Below are 23,368 nucleotides of genomic sequence, written 5' to 3' on the forward strand. Positions count from 1 at the left end.
TCGAAAATGACTCAGAATATTTCCCTCAGGGAGCCTGATCTGCTGAATCGGAATTCTTTCACCACTAACCTACCCCAATCAACCTTCCTGTTTAGAGGGATTTGGAATCCTTCTAAATCATCTCCCTCAGGTTGGTTCGTTCTTTCTTTCTTTCTTTCTTTCTTTCTTTTTTTTTTTTTCCCAGAAAAGGAAACTGAAGCCCCAGAGATTAAAAGACTTGTTCAAGGTCACAGAATGAGTTTGCATCAAATCCATAGTAGTAAAATATAGCAGCTAAGAGAGCAGACTCTGGGGTCACACAGGCCTGGGCAAGAATTCTCCTCTGCATCTTACGATCCGGGTGACTTCACTTCACCGGGCCTCAGTTTCCTCATCCATAAAACGGGGGTCACTGGAATGCCAAATTCACAGGATGGTTGGAAGAATCCAATGAGCTAATAAACAGTGCTCAGCGCAGCATCTGATACCTAATGATAGCTTCATAAATGTGGCTGAGGTTGTTACCGGTTGTGGCTGTGGTTGCAAAAGTTGTTCTGATTGCCCCTCAAGAGGCTAAATCCAGACAAGACAGAGAACTGAGGGGCTGGCACTGTGTTTCCTTTATAATACACTTCAAGAGCAAGCTTATCAAACATTTAGGCTGTTCTCAATCTCTCAGTATAGTGGGCGAGATCACAGATCTTGGAGCCCACTTCTGGGCCTCCATCCTTCTCCTGCAAAAACAGGGTGATCATTTCTACAAACAGGGATGCTGGGAATGTCTGACAAGATGATGTAAGGAAGGAAAGGGTCTGGCTCATGGTAGGTGTGCAATAATGGTAGCAGTTATTTTCCCCATGAGTGACTGAGCCAAGTGTTGGGAAAACCCACTGCTCCCCGGTGCAAGGGGAAGGAAGCATGAGCTTTGGATCCAGATGAACTTGGTTTTAGCTAATGGCTCTGCCAGTTTCTACCTATGTGATCTTGGACAAGTCATTTCACCTCTCCGGACCTATCCGCCACATGAGGCCAATAAATTCAATGTGCAGGCTTGGAAGAAATTTAAAGGAAGCAATGAGTGTAGAAGGCAAGCAAGTAATAGTAATAGTACTGTAAAGGCTCATAGTAATACAAAGAGACAATTTTTATTGACCTGGAGCAGTGTCATTTACCTTCCCACGTGCATATATGGACTGAGTTATAAAGTGCTGCTGTTAATAATTGTGATGAAGCTGGGCATGGTGGCTCACGCCTGTAATCCTAGCTCTCTGGGAGGTCGAGGTGGGTGGATCATTTGAGCTCAGGAGTTCGAGACCAGCCTGAGCAAGAGCGAGACCCCGTCTCTACTAAAAAACAGAAAGAAATTAGCTGGACAACTAAAATTATATATAGAAAAAATTAGCCGGGCATAGTGGTGCATGCCTGTAGTCCCAGCTACCCGGGAGGCTGACGCAGGAGGATCACTTGAGCCCAGGAGTTTGAAGTTGCTGTGAGCTAGGCTGACGCCACGGCACTCTAGCCTGGGCAATGGAGTGAGACTCTGTCTCAAAATAATAATAATAATAATAATTGTGATGACTAAGTAATTTAACAACGACCAATCTGACCTTATTCTGCAGCACTTACCTCCAGCCCTAGGGGTAGAGACCTGGACTAAGCCCCCTGTATCCAATCCCCTCCCTCTGGACAGGCAGAGACGTGTTTGAAATAAAGTTTATTGAAGTTTCTGTCGGTATTTACATATGATACACGGTAAATAACAGAGCCAGGCCCCCCCACCCCACCCCTTTCCCACCCCAGTGCCCCCTCCCCCCAGCCTCGTTAAAAATCGCTGCATAAAGACAGGTTAACTGCTGCAAGACCCCCCTCCCCCCTAAGATGCAAACTAAAAGCCCCCAACCCTGCCCTACCCCCCTCCCCCCACCCTGGGGGCCATTCTGGTTCCGTGTACAACACTGTGCTACCTTGCTCCTCCTCCCCCAATGAGAGGGGGTGGGCGAGTTTCTGGTGACCTCCCCTCCCCCAAAATCTGTCCAAGGGGGCTGACGGGCCCTTGAAAGAGGCCGGAGTTGTGGGTCTGAGATGGAAGAGGGACGTCAATGAGGAGGGCCAGAAAATGGAAGACTTAGAGGTTTGGGGGGGTATTGACCCCCGCTACTGCCCCTCCCTCCCCCGACGGGGCCTCGAGGGGGGAGAGGCGGGCACAGGTGTGGAGATGGCATGGGGGAACTCCCTCCACCCTAGGGTCCCCCATCCTTGTTTGGTGTGCGGGCCTGGATGCACCTAGGGGCTTTGGACGAGCGGGTGGAAGGAGGAAAGGAGAGAGAGCTAGAGGAGGAAGAAGAGGAAGAAAAAGAAGCCAAGAGTAGCCAAGAAAGCAAGAAGATCCTTTAGACAGAGCCCCCTAAAAAGCAGGTAACCTTCAGGAGGCAGAAAAGAGCCCAGCCGGTGAGAAAGAATGGGGTCTCCCAGGGGAGCAGAGAAGCGGAGAGGGAAAGCCCGGGTTAACCACATCCATGGCCTCCAGCCCCCTACCCGACTCCGGAGCTGTGGGTGGGGGAAGCAGGCCCTCCCTCTGCACCGGAGGACTCTGCAGGCCAGGAGTTGAGATTAGGCGAGGAAAAAGAGAAGTCCAGGGCAGAGGGGAGAAGAGGATGGTTGGCATTCCTGGCAGTTGCCAGAACCTACTCTCCAGCCCAGCGCCCCTGCGGGGAGGAGGGAGGTTGGGGAGCTCTGGGGAGCTGGGCGCCAGCGCAGCCGCGGGAGGCTTGGTGCGCAGAGCAGGTGGATTGAGGGAGGAGTTAGTTGTCTGGGAGAGGAGGGGCCAGGGGAAACGGGCGGGTCCTAAGGGAAAAGGGGCGGGCAAACGAAAGGGAGGAGTCAAAGGGAGGATGCATTTAAATGAGGCGGTGATGGGCGGGGCCAAATGGGAAGGGACGGGCCTACAGAGGGCGCAGCATCCTCCAGGTGGGAGGCAGGAGTCCGGAGGAAGGGAGAGGTGCTGTATTGCGGGGAGACCCGCGAGGAGGAGGAAGAGAAGAGGAAGGAGGAGGAGGGGAGGTCCGAGGGGCGAGGCCTCAGCAGGGCGAGGTGGAGATGTGCAGGTGGTCGGGGTACTTGATCGCTGGCGGGTAGTTTTGCGTCATCTGGATGGATACGTCGCTGGAGATGTCGGACGGGCTTCGGCCACGGCGCCATGCCTCGGGCTGCAGAAACTGGCCCGAGTAGTCGGAGCAGTCGCTGAGACGCGGGCGGTAGAAGGCCGGGTGTGGACGGTACATTTCCTCCTCCGCGTAGCGCTTGGTGAACAGGTACACGGACATCACGCCGGCCCCCTGTGGCGAAGTACAGTAAGAGTCCCAGCGTGCCCCCCCCCCCCGCCCCCAACTCCAGGACTCAAGAGTCCTGGCCCCCAGCCCCCTCCTCACCCAGGACCCAGGATCAGAGCTCCAGCCCTCTCCTCCCCACGACCTCAGGAGTCCAAGCGCTCGGGTTCCCCCCCCCCCAAGACCCAGGAGTCCCAGTCCCCAGTCCCTTCCTTCCCCAAGATCCAAAGAGTTGGAGCTCTTAAACTCCTCTTCCTCCAGGATCCTAGTCACTCAGCTATCACCTCCGTCATAATCCAGAGTCTACATCCCCAGCCTCCTCTTCCTTCTGGACTCAAGAATCAGTCCCCCCTCCCTGGACCTTTCCCTATTCAAAACTCTAGACTCTAGAGTCTGGGTCCCGAGGACATCACCTCTTTGAGTAGGAAGGAGGAAGCAGCAAACGCAAACGACCACCCGTAGCGATAATGAAAATACTGCTCGGAGCTGCTGGGCCTGTTCATGACCTCGTCGTTGATGCTGGAGATGTAAAGAACCAAGCCCACCACCAAGGAGAGGCCTGGAGGAACACAGGGGGTACCCTCAGTCCATTAGAAGTGGACCCCTCCCCTCAGCCCCTCCCCCGCCTCCCCTGTGTGTCCTCCACTAACTTCTTTGAAGCCCTTTGTGTGCTCGGCCTTGTTGGGTGCAGGGAGCCCGGAGATGAATCAACAATCTGCCCCCCAACCCCCAATCTCAAATCTGCTATCCAGGGACTCACAATGCAATTGGAGAAGGTAAATATGAACACTGATCAACAGTCACATACATGGTGATATGTGCTTTGAGGAAGCAGCACAGAGCTCTGTGGGAGTCCGGAAGAGGCACCAAACCCACCCAGGGCAGGGGCAAGAGAAATCAAGGAAACATTCCTTTGTCCAAGTTTAAAGGATGAGACCCCAGGGAAGAATAAGGACACACTATCCCACCACTCCTGGTAGAGGAAACAGCATGGGAAAAGGCTTGGAGGGGCAACGTTGAGCCACTTCATCCATGTAGCCTTAGCATGGGCTATTGCCACAGGAAAGGCCGGAGAAGGGGGCAGGGACAAGGCCAAGATGAACCTCAAACGCCAGGCTGAGGAGCTTGGCATTGACACCAAGGGCACTAGGGAGTCATGGAAGGTTTATAGCAGAGGGAGGACAGGGCCAGATCAGGGTGTTAGAAGATCCTTTGGGGGCTGGCTGGTGTTGGGAAAAGACTGGAGGGGAACACTGGAGTTGTGATAGTCTAGAGGGAAGAGGACCAGCCCTGAGCGGGGGCTGTATAGATGATATTGCAGCAACAATATCAACAATAATAGCAACTACTTATATAGGTCTTAGTCTGTGCCAGGCACTATTCTCAGTGTTGTATATATAAACTCATTCAAACCTCACAACCACCCTTTGAAGTAGATACATTTTTATCACCATTTACAGTTGAGGAAATAGAGACATATGGAGAGTGTGGAGAGGAGAGGTCCGGTCTGAGAATTTTTAAGAGGTGATTATCGCTTTCTCAAGATGACCTTTCCGTTAAACAGTAGCCATGCCAAGAGAAGCTTAAAAAGGCTGTGAAATCCCCTGCCCTAAATTAATCCGACTAATCCTTATCAGAATCTTCCCCCAGAATCCTACAGATGAACATTGGTGTGCCCATAACACACAGAATAAATCTAAGTTCCTTCTATTGCCTACAGCAGGGGTCTGGGGACTAAATCCAACCCCCCTCTTGTTTTTGTAGGGCCCGCCAGCTAAAAATTGCTTTTACATAATTTAATGATGGGGAAAAAAATCAAAAGAAGAATGATATTTTTGTGGCACATAAAAAGTACGTCTGAAATCCATTTGGCGGTTTCTCAAAAAGTTAAAGGTAGAATTACCATATGACCCAGCACTCCCACTCCTAGGTATGTACCCAGGGGATTAGAAACATATGTTCACACACAAAAAAACTTGCACAGGAATGTTTGTAGCAGCATTATTTGTAACAGCCAAAAAGTGGAAACAGCCCACATGTCCATCATCTGATGAATGGACACACAAAATGTGGTATGTCCATAGAAAGGAATATTATTCAGCCTAGGAAGGGAATGACTGACGCTACCACAGGAATGAGCCGAGAGGACATGCTAAGGGAAAGAAGCCAGATGCAAAAGACCAATATTGTGTGATTCCACTTATATGAAATGTCCAGAATAGACAAATCCATGTCCACGGAGGGAGATAGGAGATTGGCGGTTGCCAGGGAACGGGATAGAACAGGAAATTGTGACTGGCTGTTAAAGGGTGTGAGGTTTCTTTTGAGGATGATCAAAATGTGAAATTAGCTAATGGAGATGGTTGTGCAACCTTATGAATATACTAGAAACCACTGAATTACAGGAATATTATGTGAATTATGTCTCAATTTTTTAAAAGTATATTAATTTCAAATTTCAGCTTCTACAAAAAAAAATTTTTATCGGAACACAGCCACACTCATTTGTTTACATATTGCCCATGACTGCTTTTGTGCCACAACCACAAAGTTGAGTAGTTGGAACAAAGACCAGATGGCCAATAAGGTTAAAAATATTTATTTTCTGGCTTTTTACAGAAAAACTTTGCTGAGCTGACTATAATGTCTGCATGGTCCAGTCCTTGCCAGTTCCATCTCTGATCAGTTTCTCTCCATGTTACCTCTGCTTAGACCACCTGACTTTCTTGCTCTTCCTTGATGACATCAAGCTCATGTCTGCCTCAGAGCCCTTGCTCTTGCTGTTCCCTCTACCTGGAATACTCTTCCCCCGGACATCCCCATGTCTTTCTCTGTCACTTCACTGAGACCTCTTTTCACTGGTTGCCACTTTGGAAAGGCCTTCTATTATCTCCCTGTTTAAAATAAAATACGTGCCTCACTCAAAATATGAAAAATGCAGGTGAAAACTAGGATGAGATACCATTTCTCACCAATCAGGTAGTCAAAAGTTAAAAAGCTTCACACGTACTCTTTTGGTGAAGCTGGGAGAATGAATGCTCTTATACATCGCCAGTGGGAATACAAAATGGTGCAACCCTTATGAAGAGGAAGTTAGCAATATCTTAAAAAACCACACACACGTGTCCATTCTTCTTTTCTTTTTTTTTTTTTTTTTTTTTTTGTTGAGACAGAGTCTCACTTTGTTGCCCAGGCTAGAGTGAGTGCCGTGGCGTCAGCCTAGCTCACAGCAACCTCAGACTCCTGGGCTTAAGCGATCCTCCTGCCTCAGCCTCCTGAGTAGCTGGGACTACAGGCATGCGCCACTATTCCCAGCTAATTTTTTCTATATAGATTTTTAGTTGTCCATATAATGTCTTTCTATTTTTAGTAGAGACGGGAGTCTCGCTCTTGCTCAGGCTGGTCTCGAACTCCTGACCTCGAGCGATCCACCCGCCTCGGCCTCCCAGAGTGCTAGGATTACAGGCGTGAGGCACCGCGCCCGGCCACGTGTCCATTCTTTAACCCAACAATCCCACTTCTAGAAATTTACCCTGAAGATATCCCTCCAATAACATGAAAATACATATGCACAAGCTAATCTACTACAGCATTATTTGTAACTGATAAACACTGGAAATAACCTAAATGCCCTTACATAGAGGAGGGATGGAATAGACTATGAAACATCCACATAGCAGAGAACTGTGCCACTGTAAAATAAAAATGAGGAAGATCTCTGTGAACTGATATGGTATTCAAGGATGGCTCCAGATCGTATCACTAAGTAAAAAAAAAAAAGAAAAAAACCCAGTAATGTGCAAAAGTGTATATAATATGCTACCTTTTAAGCAAGAAAGATGGGTACATAGGAGTACAAATGTGCATCTGCTTATTTTTGCAAAGAAGACATAGAAAAGGGAAAAAACAAACAAATGCTGATTACCTGTAAGGGGCTAAGAGAGAATGAAAAAGAAGAGATGGGAGGGAGTGGTACTTCTCCGAGTACATATTTTTGTGTGATTTTGATCTTTGGAATGATGCTAATATTTGATATATTCAAAAGATATAATTAACTAAGATGGGGGAAAACTAAAATTAAATAGAAATAGAAATAAAGGAATCTGACTTTATATCAAATGAAGAATACAACCACAGTGTGTTGTAATCCAAGTCACTTTTTTTTTTTTTTTTTGATACAGGTTCTCACTCTGTCACCCTGGGTAGAGTTCAGTGGCATCATCATAGCTTACTGCAACCTCCAACTCCTGGCTCAAATGATCTTCCTGCCTCAGCCTCCAGAGTAGCTGGGACTACAGGAGCACACCACCATGGCCAGCTAATTTTTTCTATTTTTTGTAGAGATGGGGGTCTCACTTTTGCTCAGGCTGGTCTCAAACTCCTGTCCTCAAGCTATTCTTCCACCTTGGCCTCCCAGAGTGCTGTGATTACAGGCATGAGCCACTGTGCCCAGCCCCAAGTAACTTTTGAATGCAGTACTTTGATTATATATTGCAGTCAAAAGACAAAATGATCCGTAAAGAAATCTTGAACCTTATTTAGGTTTAAAAAATTTTTTTAAGAGATGGGGTCTTGCTATTTTGCCCAGACTGAACTCAGACTCCTGGGCTCAAGTGATCCTCCCACCTCATCCTTCCAATTAGCTGGGACAACAGACACATACCACTGCAACTGGCTATCTTATTTAGTAAGTTTTTTTCACAAAATTGGTGCAATTTGAGTATGGACTGTAAATTAGCTATAGTATTGTATAAATGCTATTTTGTGTGCATTGTAGAGTTGAGCAAATACGTTGTTGCTTTGGGTAGCTAGAGTTTCTTATTCTGAAAGAAGGAATATAAATACAGAACAGGATAAGGCAAGAAAAAGCCTGTGGTGTTTAGGCATCATTATAAACTCCCAGGTTATTTACATATATATAATTTCTCAGCTTGTGTCCTGAAAGATCCTAAAAGTAGTGACACCCCAGTAGCATTGAGCACACTGAGTACCCCAGCTCTTGATTTCTAATATCCTCCTCTACTAAAAGGAGCTAGGGCTTCCAGAAGAAATAGCTGATTTGAAGTCTGAGGCAGAGGCAGTAAAAGTGTACTTCTTGTGCCCCAAAGTCAGAAAGTGCTCAAAAAAATGATGGGTGCATGTCAAAAAAAGAAACAGGATTGAGCTTGAAGTTTCCTGAGAGTCAAACTGGGATGACATTTTAAGTATCAAAATCCATAATAGAGGTAATGGCATATAACACATTGAGGTTTTTAAAAAAAAAAAAAAAAATACATGAGTCCATACTGACATATTTTAAAAATAAATACATAAGTAGTATTGTATAAATGTTAAAAGAGAAAGTTCTTCTTTTCAGTCACATACTAATTTATTCAAGTAGGTGTAACAGCATTAAAAGAAAACCCCATTTTGCAGCCGTAGTAGTAATATTAGATTCAGGCAAGAACACCAGGGGATGCCAAATCGCTGGATGACAAAATCTCCCCATAGAATATCTATTAATCACAAAGAGAATAAAAGCTTCCCTCATCATGAAAGAACCTGGCAGATACCACCTTAACCAAGCGATGGAAGCTGACATCACCAATAATGCGGCAGACCCACCCCACGTGCCTCCAGGTAAGAGAGGCTGAGCAAGCCACTACTTCATTTCTGTAGTGCTCCTGCTGAGGCTGCGTAACCCGAATCCACTCATGAGGACGCTGTGGGACATTCTACAACACAACTGGCTGCACTCTTCAAAAACGTCAACATGAAAGATGGAAAGAAAAAAAAAAAGAGCACAGGAACTATATAAAAAGATAAAAGAAGACTAAAGAGACACAATAGGGAAATGCAATGCGTGATCGTAGAGCCTGAATGGGGAAAAAAATGACAATAAAAAATAGTATTGGGACAGTTGATGGCATTTGAGAATGGACTGTGTATTAGCTATAGTATTGCATAAATGTTAAACTTCCCGAATTTGATTATTGTACTTTGGTTACATAAGAGAATGCCCTTGTTCTTAAAAGATACTTGCTGAACTATTTAGGGTGAAGTGCTTGTAACTTATATTCAAGTGGTCCCATCGACATATATATGTGCATGTGTATATGTTTTATGTGCATGCATATGTATAAGTATATTTATGTGTATACATATGTGTATATATGTGTACACACACACACATATACATAGAGAGAGAAAGACAAATGTGGCAAAATGTTAAAAAACTGATCTATGGCCAGGTGTGGCAGCTCAAGCCTGTAATCTTAGCATTTTGGGAGGCCAAAGCAAGAGGACTACTTGAGGTCAGGAGTTCAAAACCAGCCTGAGCAAAAGTGAGACCCTGTCTCTAGCAAAAATAGAAAAAGTAGCCAGGTATGGTGCTGTACTCCTGTAGTTCCAGCTACTCAGGAGGCTGAGGCAGGAGGATCATTTGAGCCCAGGACTTTGAGGTTCCAGTGAGCTAAGATGATGCCACTGCAGCCTGGGTGACAGAGTGAGACTCTGTCTCAAAAAAAAAAAAAAAAAAAAAAAGCTAGTCTAGTGAAAGAAAGATATGAGAGTCCACTGTATTATTTTTGCAACTTTTCTGTAAGTTTGAATCTTTTCCAAATTGAAAAGTTTGTTTAAAATAAAAATGAGGCCGGGCGCGGTGGCTCACGCCTGTAATCCTAGCACTCTGGGAGGCCGAGGCGGGTGGATTGCTCAAGGTCAGGAGTTCGAGACCAGCCTGAGCGAGACCCCGTCTCTACTAAAAATAGAAAGACATTATATGGACACCTAAAAATCTATATAGAAAAAATTAGCCGGGCATAGTGGCGCATGCCTGTAGTCCCAGCTACTCGGGAGGCTGAGGCAGTAGGATCGCTTAAGCCCAGGAGTTTGAGGTTGCTGTGAGCTAGGCTGACGCCACGGCACTCACTCTAGCCTGGGCAACAGAGTGAGACTCTGTCTCAACAACAACAAAAAAAAAAAAAAAAAAAGAATAAAATAAAAATGAAGCAGGGCGCGGTGGCTCACGCCTGCAATCCTAGCACTCTGGGAGGTCAAGGCGGGAGGATTGCTTGAGGTCAGGAGTGCAAGACCAGCCTGAGCAAGAGCGAGACCCCATCTCTACTAAAAAAAGAAATTAGCTGGAAGCTGGACAACTAAAAATATATATAGAAAAATTAGCCAGACATGGTGGCGCATGCCTGTAGTCCCAGCTACTTGTGAGACTGAGGCAGAAGGATTGCTTGAACCCAGGAGTTTGAAGTTGCTGTGAGCTAGGCTGACACCACGGCACTCTAGCCTGGGCAACAGAGTGAGACTCTGTCTCAAAAAATAAAATAAAATAAAATAAAATAAAAATGGGTATCCCTAAACATGATTTTTTTCAAGGTACAAAAGTATTACCCTGCAAATTACTTATTCATTATAAAGAGAAAAACCTCCCTTTTCAACAGAGAGCTCTAACGGACATCACCTTTACCAAGGATTCAAACTTCATACTGCTCACAGCGGGACAACCTGACATCATTTGCTACGTGAAGTGATGTGATACAAAGTACATGGCAGCAGCACCTCTGACTTTTCTTGCCAATGATGTTTAACCTGATGAAATCAAGCCTCTAGTCTACACATAACTTTTGGGGTTACAGAAAACACAAGGAAAATACAATTAAATACCACAGGGAAACAATCAAACAAATATAGGATGTGCGATATTCTACAGGATACCCTCTCCTGCAGTCTTTAGAAGGATGATGACATGGGCCAAACTGCCAACACTTAAACCAGAGATCAATCCCAGTATCTCAAAAAGGGAGATGACCAGACTACGGGTCTCCTGATCTAATAAATACAGCAGGATGTAAACAGCACCACCTATCTATGAAGGGTTCTTGCCAAACAAACAAACAAAAACCAAACCTGGATCCATCTAAGCTTCTTTTAGATCTTAGTTTACAAAAAACCACAGGGCTGGATGAACATATTAAACCACAATACAGGAATGCAACTGGAAAACTCTGGAAGGCGGGAATTCTATACAACAAAAGACCAGATTTCTCAAAAAAATAATTTCAAGCAAAAAAATAGGAAAGGGACTGTTTTAGATTAAAAGAGGCTTCAGAGATGTATCAGCCAAATGCCCATGTGGAATTTGGATCTGGATTTGCAACAAACTAACTATAAAAAGGCATTTATGAAACCAACGGGGAAGAGTGAACACTAACTAGATATGATATTAAGCAATCATTCTTATTTGTTTGGGCTCAATAATGGCGTTATGGTTACATTAAATAAAAGGCAACTTGTAGCTCAGAGATATACTGAGATATTTGTGGATAAAATGAGCTGACGTCTGAGACTGGCTTTAAAATAATGTAGTGAAATGCAGAAGGCGGCGTGGCAATATGACTAGGAAAAGATTCACCATACATTGGTAATTGTTGAAACTGAGTGAAGGATATATAGATTTCATTATACTATTCTTTCTATATTTTTATAATGATATTTTTAAAATTTTCTTTCTTTCTTTTTTTTTTTTTTTTTGGTGATGGGTCTTGCTCTGTCATCCAGGCTGGAGTACAGTGGTCTGATTATGGCTCAGTGCAGCCTTGACCTTCTGGGCTCAAGTCATCCTCCTGCTTTATCTTCTCAAGTGGCAAGGACTAGAGCTGTGCACCACCACACCCAGGTAATTTAAAAAAAATTTTTTTAGAGATGAGGTCTCGCTATGTTGCCCAGGGTGGTCTCAAACTTCTGGCCTCAGGCCATCCTCCCAACTTGGCCTCCCAAAGTGCTGGGATTACAGGCATGAGCCACTGTGCCCAGCCTATAATGAGATTATATTTTAAAAATTAGCGTTGTGGAAAAAAGTAGTGGGGGAACTTGTGTAGACTAAAAGAGACTTATTAACAAAATGCCATACATGGACCTAGATTGAATTCTAGTTCTGGGGAGAAAGCTATTAAACACATGCTTGAAAGTACTAGGGCAGTTTAAAAATGGATTAAATTATACCATAGAATTATTGTAAAATTTCTAGGCCTGATAATGGTATTATACTTATGGAGAAAAATGTCTTTATTTAAAGATGCATACTAACATTTTTTTTTTTTTTTTTTTTTTTTTTTGAGACAGAGTCTCACTCTGTTGCCCGGGCTAGAGTGAGTGCCGTGGCGTCAGCCTAGCTCACAGCAACCTCAAACTCCTGGGCTTAAGCGATCCTACTGCCTCAGCCTCCCGAGTAGCTGGGACTACAGGCATGCGCCACCATGCCTGGCTAATTTTTTGTATATATATATTTTAGTTGTCCATATAATTTCTTTCTATTTTTAGTAGAGACAGGGTCTCACTCTTGCTCAGGCTGGTCTTGAACTCCTGACCTCGAGCGATCCACCCGCCTCGGCCTCCCAGAGTGCTAGGATTACAGGCGTGAGCCACCGCGCCCGGCCTAACATTTTGTTTTTAAAGATGAACTATCAAGACACCTGCAACGTACGTTCAAATGGTTAAAAACAAAAAAATGTGAGTGTGGTGTGTGCAAAAGGGGGAAGGGGAGGAAAGGATGGAGAGAGAGAGAGAGAGAGAGAATAGAATATGGCAAACCGTTTTTAAAACGTGGATGATTCAGGTGGGTAGAATACAGTAATGACCCCTCCATCACTCTCCTTCCCCCAACTTGCTTTGCTTTTCTTCGTAGCCCATATCATCACATTATAATTAATTAGTAACATTGTATTCTCTATTTGTTACCTTTTTATTATACATCTCTTCCACCCCCACTAGGATGCTAGGAACACCATGATGCTAGAAACTAGTCCACCTTCTTCACTATTGCACTCCTAGCAACCAGCACAATATCCAGCACATAATAACTACTATTTGAATGGATGAATACATTGGCCATAAACTGAAACTTCTAGAAGAGCTCATCTGTGCGAAATCCCACCATTTCTCCATCTCTTCCAAGAATTAACTTTTCCTTGCTCAGAACTTCCGTAACACTTTCAACTTCTAGTATTCTATAATTTTGAGACTCAAGAAGAGAGAGAACAGCAAGCATTGCATGGTGAAATGGCATTTGAGATAAGTCTTGAAATATGGGCAGGTTTATAGGAAAGGAACTTATCCAGGGAAGTCCAGAAACCACACTCGCTCAGGTACTCACTCACTCAATCACAGGGGAGTTGATTCCTGTCTCCGTCTCTCTCTTGCCCCCTCATCCATCAAGAATGGTCACTTGAGAATGATCAAATCACGTCCATTTTACTTCCTGAATCTCTCGTAAATCTAAACCACTTTTTGCATCTCCCAGTCCCTTGCCACAGCTCAGGCCTTATTCTCTACACCTATGCCATTGCTCCAAAATCCTCATCTCCCTTTCTAAAATCCAAAGCAAACTCTATCTCTCCCTGCTCAAAACTCTTCTTGGCTCCCTATTGTCCACAGGAGAAGGTATCCACTCCTCAGCCTGATATCCCAGGTTGTCCGTGGTCTGGTTCCTGCTGCCTGCTCCTGCCTCACCCAGGTCCTGATTCTGCCTGTGGAGAATGTTTTTTATTTAGAACTGTAACATGAAACCTGGGCCTTAAGTCTAGGGTTGGAATGAGGGGTTTGATTAGAAGAAAACAAACATTTTCAATGGAAAAGAAATTTTCTTCTGTTTGGTCTTTTTGTTTTTGTTTTTGAGACAGAGTCTTTCTTGGTTGCCTCAGGTAGAGTGCAGTGGCATCCTCATAGCTCACTGCAACCTCAAACTCCTGGGTTCAAGTCATCCTCCTGCCTCAGCCTCCTGAGTAGATGAACTATAGGAGCATGGTTAATTTTTCTATTTTTAGGAGAAATGGGGTCTTACTCTTGCTCGGGCTACTTTCTAACTCCCGAGCTCAAGCAATCCTCCTTGGCCTCCCAGAGTGCTAGGATTACAGGCATGAACCACTGTGCCAGGCTTCTTTCTATTTTTTTTTTTTTTTTTTTTTTTTTTAGAGACAAGGTCTGGCCATGCTGCTCAGGCTGGCCTTGAACTCCTAGACTCATGCATCCTCCTGCCTCAGCATCCTTAGTCCCTGAGACTACAGGCGTGCACCACGCCACCGCGCCTGGCCTGCTTTCTTCTTTTTAGTAAGTCATTCTTGTCATTCCTTCTCCTTCCTGGCCATTTCACATTGGCTGTGGTTTTCCAAAAATAACCTTCTTTTCCCTTTTTCTCCTGTACTCTTGTTCTCCCTCCCTTCCCCCTTTCTATCTCTGCAATCCAACTCTCTTACTCTCCTCCCACCCCCTCAACTACATCTGCTTTGTGATTCTTAAAGCACAGTAGGCAAGAATCACCTACATTCCAAACGGAATAGAACTCACCTGCCTTTAGAACAATAGAATTTCAGCACCATGGAGAGTTGCACTTGTGTATACCTCTGTCTTAGATGCTTTATAGGGCCTTATCACATGTTGTGAATTTCATCTCCATATAGGGCAATTTTTGTTCTTGATTTGAGAATTTCCCCCTCACCCTTTCTGCATCAACTTAGATGTCACCTCTTCTTGGAAGCCCTCCCTGGTCGCTCCCACCCTCCCCATACCATATGCAACTACCTACGTCAGGTTAATGCATCTTTCCTTTTCTCAAGATACCTGGGGCTGTCACTCATCCATTCTGCACTAACTCACCTTACAAATATTTCAGTGTCTACTTTGTACAAGCAGCTGATCTGGGCTCCACAGATGCAAATGAGAACATGCGTGAAAAGATCCCTGCCCTTTTGGAGTTTACAATCTTGTAGGCCAAGGCACGAAACAAATGAGATGACAATAGTAATAAGCGCTATGAAAAAAAGTATGAACTTGGCAGTGTGATGGATACTATAGTGGGGGAAAGGCAACATTAGCTACTGAAGAGGAAAAAATTTGAGCCCTGTGAGAATCACAGGGAAGAAACTTCCAAGCAGAGAGGAATAATAAGTGTAAGAGTCCTGACATGAGGCTGAGATTAGCATTTTCAAGGAGAAAAATGAGGCCAGAGTGGCTGAAGTTATAAGCAATGCAGAGAGTGTTAGTGAGTTAGAGATGAGGTCAGAGATCTGAACAGCAGCCAAATCATGGAAGACCTTGTAGACTCGAGTGAGGAGTTTGGATGGATTGTGAGTGCAGTGGGAATCTATTGAAGGGATTTAAGCCAGCATGAAAAGCTTTGATTGACATGTAGTTGGGGGCTGTTCTGTGATTGACTGCACCTGGGCTTGTATTTAGGATTCATTTTATGGCTTCAGTGCCAAAGACAGGGTCTGTTATATAGGATGTCTGATGGCTGAACGAATTAGCAGATGCATAGAGCACATTTGAGGATCAGGGGTTAATATGGGATATGCATAGGCATGCCTCCTGTGGCCTGGAAAAAGAAAATCAATGTCACTCTAGCTTCCTCCCCAAGTCTCTTGCCAACTGTGTCCAGGCAGTCATCTGATTCTATCGATTCTTCTGTCTATTGATCCTTCTCTCTCCCATGGCTTCCCAGTCGCCTTTTCTTCACATCTCCAGCCCCAGCATGGACCTCATCTGCTATTGCCTGGATCACTGCACAAGCCTCCTTCCCAACTGGCCAAATTCTAGTCTCTTTCCCTCTAGTCTGTCCCCAACCCAGGTCCCTGAGAGATGTTTAGTGTCCAGATATGTCTCTATCCCTCCCCTGCTCCAACCCTCCTATCTCTTTCTACAGAATCAAATGCCAATTCCACCAGTGACCAGAACTCAGGCAACTTCTCTCTCTCTCTCTCAGCCTTGGTTTCCTCATCAGGAACATGAGGTGGTTGGACCAGGTCATCACGTTCCAAGATCTAAGATATTGCCACTCTTTCCATCCTTAAGTTCTCCTACTAAATCTCCTTCTCTTTTGATTTTTAGTGTTGATGGGGCAGCATACTGCTGTGGTGAGGAGCCTTGGTTGGAATCTTGCTTCTTCTAATGAACGACTTGACCTCTGACTGCTCCTATTTCCTCAGTGGTAAAATGGCGACATTAATGGTACCCGCCTTACAGGGAGAAGAAAAATAAATAGCTTCATATATGCAAAGTACTTAAGACTGCCTGGACTGACCCCTGGTACTCAATAAGGTTGAGTATTACTACTGCTACTACTATTACTATTGGTTCTACTACTGCTGCTACTACTACTGTTACTACTAATTTATTTATTTGAAACTACTACATGTTGAGTACTTAGTGTTACAGTCCAGGTACAGGGTCAGGCCCTTTCCATCCATGATTTAAATCAGGGTTGACAAACTATGATTTGGCCCACTTCCAGTTTTTGTGTGGTTTGTGAGCATGGTTTTTACATTTTTAAGTGGTGAGAAAAAAAAAACCCAAAAGGATAACATTTCATGTACATGAAAATTGCATGAATTCAAATTTCAAGGTCCATAAATAAAACATTACTAGAACACAGATACTCCTACTGGTTTATACCTGGCAGCTCTCGCACAACAACAGCCAAGTTGTGTAAAGGCAGAGTTGAGTAGTTGTATCAGAGACCCTGTGTCTCACAAAGCCTAAAATATTTACCATCTGGCCCTCAGCAGGAAAAGTTTGCTGACTGCTAACCAAGATTTGTCTTCCTAATATCTGCCCAAAGGAAGGCTTTGGGACACACACTGAGTAAGTGGTAGTGGTAGGATTTGAACCCAGGTCTTTCTAGGTTCACAGCACATGCCTTCAGCCACTATATCCCACAAGCTTGACAACATATGACTGGATACCCTGGGGTCAAGTGCATAGGTCATAGTCTATGAAATGAACTCAAGGAAGGGGTCCAGGCAGCAGGTTCAATCTCTTCCAAGTTACTCTATTGTTATATCAGAGGCCTGACTTCCAGCTCTGACTGTACCATTCATTCTCAGCCTGACCTTGGGCAGTCAGTTCCTGGTGCAGTGGTGATCTAAGCATTGGTTTTGGAGTGAGAATACCCTAGATTCTAATTCCGGTTGCACCATTGACTGGCTGTGTTGCCTCTTACCACAAACAATGGGCCTTTGCGTATAATATTTTGGGTGGATTGGATAAAAATCCCCATGCTACCTACTCTCGCCCCACTTTCTTTCTCTAGGCCACTATTTTTCCACCTGAAAAATGATGAGACCTTTCTGCTCTGACACTCTAGGATCGTGATATTCTACGTGTCTTATTTTAGCTCAATGTCTGGCTCCACATGCCGTGATTCAAGTTTGCACGGAGGTTACACCCTGGTTTCCCTGAAAAAGGTCTCATCAGGTTAGGTTGAAGGCACGGGGGAGGTTGAGCCTAGAGAAAGCTGGGTGAGGAGCAGGGAAGAGACTGGAGGAGGAGGGATTACTTGAAGATCCCGCTTCAATATCTGCACAGTCAACTGGAAAGAGGGAGCCGAGTGCAGGCCCCAGGGGACAGAATGGAGATGAGACATACAGTGGGGTTTGTTCATAAAATACCAACGGAATCACAAGGACCTGATTTAGGTTTAATTAAATTATGTTGAATTAATTTGAATTGAATTGAAGAATGAAGTCAGAATCAGTTGGGGTTAGTTGAGCTGGATTGACGGACTTAAATGTGTTTGAGCTGAGTTGATTTGGACTGAGCTGAAATGTGGTGGAGAGTAATACTCCAGAAAATACTCTACTGAAACTCTGGACACTCGAGTCCTCTAGCACCAGTGTATGCTGGTATCTTAGACAACTCCCTGCACAAGCCTGGGCCTCAGTGCCCCCATTTTATCAAGTGGGTACTAATAATAACTCCTAGGTAGAGCTGTTATGAGATAGGTGTGAGATCACACATGCAAAGGAGCCTTGTACCTCAAAAGAGAGAAAAAAGAACTGTAAACAAATACTGGAGTCTAGCTAATGACATGCATGGTGAAGCATTTAGGGTAAAGTGTACTGATGCCTAAAAGTTACTTTGAAATGCTTCTAAAAAAATAGGATAAATTGATGGATGGTTAGAAATATAGACAGATGGACACATACAGGATAATGGACATCTAATTATACATTAATGGTTGACTCTAAGTGGTGGGTACATGAGCGTTCACTACAAAATTCTTTTGACTTCTCTGTTTATTTGAAAAAATTAAAATTAAGTATTGCACAGAAAATAAAGAGCCCTATAAACTGTTAATTGCTAAAATATCAGGGGTGGTTAAAAATACAGCCTCTGGAGGCGAATTGCGTGAGTTTGATTCCCAGCGCTGCCTCTCACTAGTTGTATGACCCTGAGCAAGTGACTTCATCTCTTTGAGTGTTTGTTTCCATATCTGTAAAATGGGGGTTATTAATAGTATTTACCTCATAGGGTTGTTCTGAGTATCAGAACAGAGCCTGGTACCTAATTAGCTCCCCATAAGCATCTGCTCTGATTTGGTCCTCTAAACAATGCTGTGTAATGGACACCACTATCTCCATCCATTTCACGGAGAAGGGAAGCGGGGCTCAGAGAGGTCCTGCAACTTTTCCCAGGTCACACAGCAGGAAGTGGCTAAATGGAAGACGGATCACAGATTCCTAGAACTTGAAATAATCCCCCAGCCCCCAAGTCCTTTTCTTGGGCTCACCCGATAGGATGAAGAAGATGCCAGAAACGAAGGCCAAGATGGTCCTCTGTGGGCGGATGTGGCCGATGTTGCTGATGACGAAGGCCGTGAACACGAGGAACAGACTGACCATGGGGAAGGGGGTGGCTGTGCGCACTGTCTCTGGGGGAAGGGGACGGGGAGAAGCAGGGGTGAGGAGGATATCTCTGGCAGGACACTTCCCCGTTCCCTTGACCTCTCTGCCGCTTAGTTCGGCTCCTCCCCTTCCCACTGACTCCTCCCCTTTCTCCCACAGGGCCAGTGCTGACTCCACCTCTTCACCCAAGCCACACCTCCTTGGGTTGGGCCCCGCCCCTTCCTGCTGACTCCTCCCCACTACCCAGACCCGGCCCTTTCAACCTTACCTAACCACCTGCCTTCTCTCAAACCTCCACTCCTTCCCTCTGCCCCTACCCCCTGGTCCTGCCCTTTCTCTCAAGATTCGTGCTGTGATTTTGTTCCTTTGCTGCCTAGGCTCCCCCACATCCCCTCACTCAGAATATTCTCCGTGTTTTCCGTCACCAAGTTGATCTCCGGTTCAAGAAAATATTCCGAGGCCACACAGCGACCCTTCTCCCGACCTGGGGGGAAGATAAAAAGGCAGGGCTCGAAGAGAGGATCCTAAGCCCTAGAGAGGCTTTCAGGGCAGTCTGCTTAGTGGGGAGATCCCTGGCAGGGGAATTCCAGGCCTAATCTAAGGGAACAACTCTTAATTTTAGGGGGCTGAGAAGTGGGGTGGGCAGGATGTCTGACAGCTCCTCTTGTGAGCTGCTCTAGAGACCTCTGGACAGAGGAGAGGGCTGGAACCCTGGGCCCTAAGCAAGGAGGGGGTTATGGACCAGGACTCCTGGGTTGCTAGAGAGGATAGGGTCTGGGGAGCCAGGATCCCTAGGTGGAAGGGGTCTCGGTGCTCGCTGGAGGCATGGATTCTTTTATCCTGCCAATCCAACGCTGGAACTGTCCAGGGGACAAGTTCTGAACCTAGACTACTGATTCTAAGGGAGGACTCCAGCGTCCCCATGGGGGTCAGGGACCTGAGCTTGTCTGAGTGTGGGGCTCCTAGATCAGGGGAATAAAGAGCTAGACATTGGAGCTAATAGTAGAAAATTGAACTTCCAGGAGAGAAACAGAATAAGTGTCTGGATTTCTGGAACCCAAGGAGTGGCACTATGGATAAGGACTCTCTGGTCCCACGCAAGGCAGGAACAGTTGAGTGGAGGGCAGGAACGGGCTCTACCTGCAAAGAAGCAGACTCGCCAGAGGCCAGCGTGCAGTGCCATCTTCACCTCGGTGGTCTGGTTCTGCGGCAACACTGTGCCCTCCTCCATGTACAGCCAGTAGTCAGTGCTGACCGCAATGCCCACGAGGAGCAGACCACACGCACCAAACACGCTGCTCAGCAGGGTCAGGGCGCGACTGCTGCAGTGACTCATCCTCAGAGGCGGGGGGCGCCCTGCGGGGCCTGTGTGACCAGAAGCTTTGGTGGAGACCCCCAATGGACTGACCAGAGTCTCCAGCCTCGTGCAGCAATCCAGGATGCTGGACCCTTGCCAGAGGCACCAACTCCAAAATCAAACTCTGAAATCTGACCTCTGTGGGCCAACTTATGACCCCAAGCCTGGGCTCTGACAAGAGACACCAACTGTTGACCCTCAATCTCAGAACTGGGCTTCCCACACCTGCCACCTATGCTTTAGCTCTGGATCCAGATCCTCAACCCCAGGATAAGATTTCCAACCATAACCTTCAGCTCAGACCCAGAGATTGAATCCTGACTCCAACCATATGTCTGCACCTGGGTCCCAAATATCAGAAATTCTAATTCCAGATTCTTAAATCCAGGACAGGGCCCCCTCAACTCTAATCTCATGTCCTTCCTTGAGACCCTAACCTTAGAAATCAGACCCCACCAGAGCCCGTAATGTAGAGCCTGGGTTGGTGACTCAGAAACTATTAGGCTGATCAATGACTTCAACTGTGGGACATGGCATCCCACAATACTTACTCTGCCCTGATCGAAGCCCTCAGCTGTGAACACAAGAATCCATAACCTCAGCTCTAAGCCAGGATCTGGATGCCTGTACCCAGGGTACTGGGTTTGGACACTGGATGCTATACAGTTTGACTTGTCCAGAAACTCTAACTCAAGCTCCCCAATCTTAACTCCATGCCCTGACCTGACACCCTGATACCTTCCCTTTGGACCCTGTCTCTGAACTGCAGCCAGAAATCCCCAATGTGGGTCACCAACCAAGGATCCCTAACTCATACCCTGACCTCAGACCCTTGACAGGCCTGTCTAAGCCTTCTTGGGCTGAGGCCCCCACCTAAGTTTAGACACTTGGACTTACAGCTTGACTCTCACACCCAATTCTAACACTAAGAATCTGGCCCATGACCTTCTAACCCTGATCTTGTCCCTTGACCTCAATTTGGTACCCCAATCTGAGATCACAACCCGCAATTCAGATCCAAGTTCCAGAACCCTAATTCCACCCTCCCTGGACAGGCCTCTGAGCCTGGAATGCTGGAACTCCTTCACAGGCTGCTCAGTCCCTGAGCATTGGGACCCAGGGACCTGGAGCCAGGATCTTGACTAGAGACACCAGAGTATCAAAATCATTAGCTGGAATACCCCCAACCCCGCATCCTAACCAAAGCATCCCGGCCAAACAAGGAGCCTCATCCTTCACACTAGGAATCAGTGCTCTGAACTGTAAAATCCCAATCAGGAATTCCAGGGCCCCAACACATGATCCCTAAATTTCCTACCAGAGATATTTGACCCCAGTTTCCCATGCTAGGACTTTTAATTATAGACCCTCTTCAACATCCAACATGGAATCTAGATCCCCCTACACTGGACCCTCCAAACGAGAGATCCCCAGGCCACGACTGTGGCCTCCCAAATTCCAGTCAGGAACTTAGAGATTCCAACTAGGGAGCTCCTCAATCTAAGGACTCTAAATCCCTTATCCACAACCTTCACTCCTCCTCCTCAAGAACTTTCCCCAAGCCAGACAATCCCATGATTTGGGGGGCTCAGCTTGGGATCCTGAGCCTATTTCAACCAGAGACCTCTACTTCCCTGAATACCAGTGACCCCCATAATCTTTTTAACTATGAAATGTGAGACTCCCCTAAACACTCCCCCAACAATGCAATCAAGACAGGAGACTCCACCTTTCTTAATCAAAATTCTTGTAGCCTTAAAACTCTGCCCTACCCCAATAAGGACCCTGGAGTCTGAGACACCCCCCCCCCATTCCCCACCCCTCCCACTCTGCAATCCCAGCATCCAGAGCACCCCCTCCCCTTCCTGAAGGACTCAGGGATCCGGAGTCTGGCAAGGCTCTGGCCAGCTTTTCTTCCCATCCCCCGCCGGGTGGCTTCGGGGCTTGACCGCCAGCTGCCGGCTTCTTTCTTGGCCCTCTCAGCTCGGACACAAGCGCCCTAACCCAGCCGCCCTGACTGTCTTGGTCCCAGGTAGCTGACCTCAGCTTCCCTCATCTGCCCCTCCGACTCCTGGCTGGGACCTTGTCCATTCGCACCTTTCTCACTTCCCGTTTTTTAAACCCCCTCCTTTCTTGTTCCAATTTCTCCTCACTCGAAAGGGCCCGCCCAGATATCCTTATTCTCCAGCCCTTCCTCCTTTGGGACCCTCCCCCCAGGCTTGGAGCCTCCTTATCTTTCTTTATCCCAGCCTCTCCTGGTTCAGGCATTCGTGTCCCTGCGGTCCCAGTCTTCCAGTCCTCAGCCCAAACTCCATCTCCCTTCAATCTCTTGGGAGGCCGTAACTCCCCCTTTGTGGGGACCCCCTTCCTAGACTCACCCCTGCTCTTTCCCGGCCGGGGTCCTCCACCTTCCTCAAGACCCCTGCCCACACCCTCGGCTGTGCCAACTGTCTCTGAGACTCACACATTAAGAGTACAGTTTCCCCGCTCCGGGACCCTCGGACCCCGTCCTCCGGGATTCACCAGGCCCAAATGTCCCTCCATCCCCCATACCTCCCGAATTCAGGCGTCCTGACAGCCAGGATCCTACCCCTGGAGTCACTCGGGCCTCTTTTCTCCCCGACCCCCTCTTGCGGCCACCTCGAGGGTCGCCCCCCTTTTGCGGCCAGGACCCTCCCCTCGCGCTCACCTCGCTCAGGGCTGGGCGGACGCTCCGGGCCGCGGGCCCCGCAGCCGCATGACCGGCCCCGCGGCTTCCCCCGGCCGCCGCCGCCGCCACCGGGGTCGCCTGTGCCCGCGCCCCCCGCCCCTGCCCCGGAGCCCGGCGTCCCGGCCCCCTCCCGGCCTCCCACCCCCCACCCCCCGCGCCCGCGGCCTCACTCGGCAGACGGAGCCGGGAGCAGGGACCGGCGGCCGCTCATTGGCTACTGCGGAGGAGGGGAGGGGCGGAGAGGGAGGGGGGAAGGATGCAGGGAGGGAGGGAGATGGGCCTTGAGGATGGGGGAGGCAGAGGAGAGAGAATAGAAACAGAGGCAGAG

The 23,368-nt window shown here is 46.9% G+C and overlaps 2 protein-coding genes across 3 annotated transcripts in view; one reads left to right on the top strand and one right to left on the bottom strand.

The window, feature by feature from the left end:
* LOC138374230 (NACHT, LRR and PYD domains-containing protein 7-like) overlaps window positions 1-23,368 on the top strand; it is a 672,516-nt gene that overhangs the window by 577,504 nt on the left and 71,644 nt on the right.
* On the bottom strand, window positions 1,552-23,259 carry CACNG7 (calcium voltage-gated channel auxiliary subunit gamma 7). 2 transcript variants are annotated; one of them, XM_069456862.1, is made up of 6 exons: window positions 23,020-23,259; window positions 20,114-20,338; window positions 19,371-19,457; window positions 18,859-18,999; window positions 3,719-3,864; window positions 1,552-3,314 (listed from the first exon to the last, which is right to left on the bottom strand). In XM_069456862.1, exons 2-6 carry the CDS (start codon window positions 20,307-20,309, stop codon window positions 3,057-3,059), a joined length of 828 nt encoding a protein of 275 aa, XP_069312963.1. In that variant the 5' UTR covers window positions 20,310-20,338; window positions 23,020-23,259; the 3' UTR covers window positions 1,552-3,056. The 2 variants fall into 2 exon arrangements, with proteins under 2 accessions (XP_069312963.1, XP_069312962.1); XM_069456861.1 differs by lacking the exon at window positions 3,719-3,864.

Source organism: Eulemur rufifrons, chromosome 24 (assembly GCF_041146395.1).
Source record: "Eulemur rufifrons isolate Redbay chromosome 24, OSU_ERuf_1, whole genome shotgun sequence".
Classification (NCBI taxonomy): domain Eukaryota; kingdom Metazoa; phylum Chordata; class Mammalia; order Primates; family Lemuridae; genus Eulemur; species Eulemur rufifrons.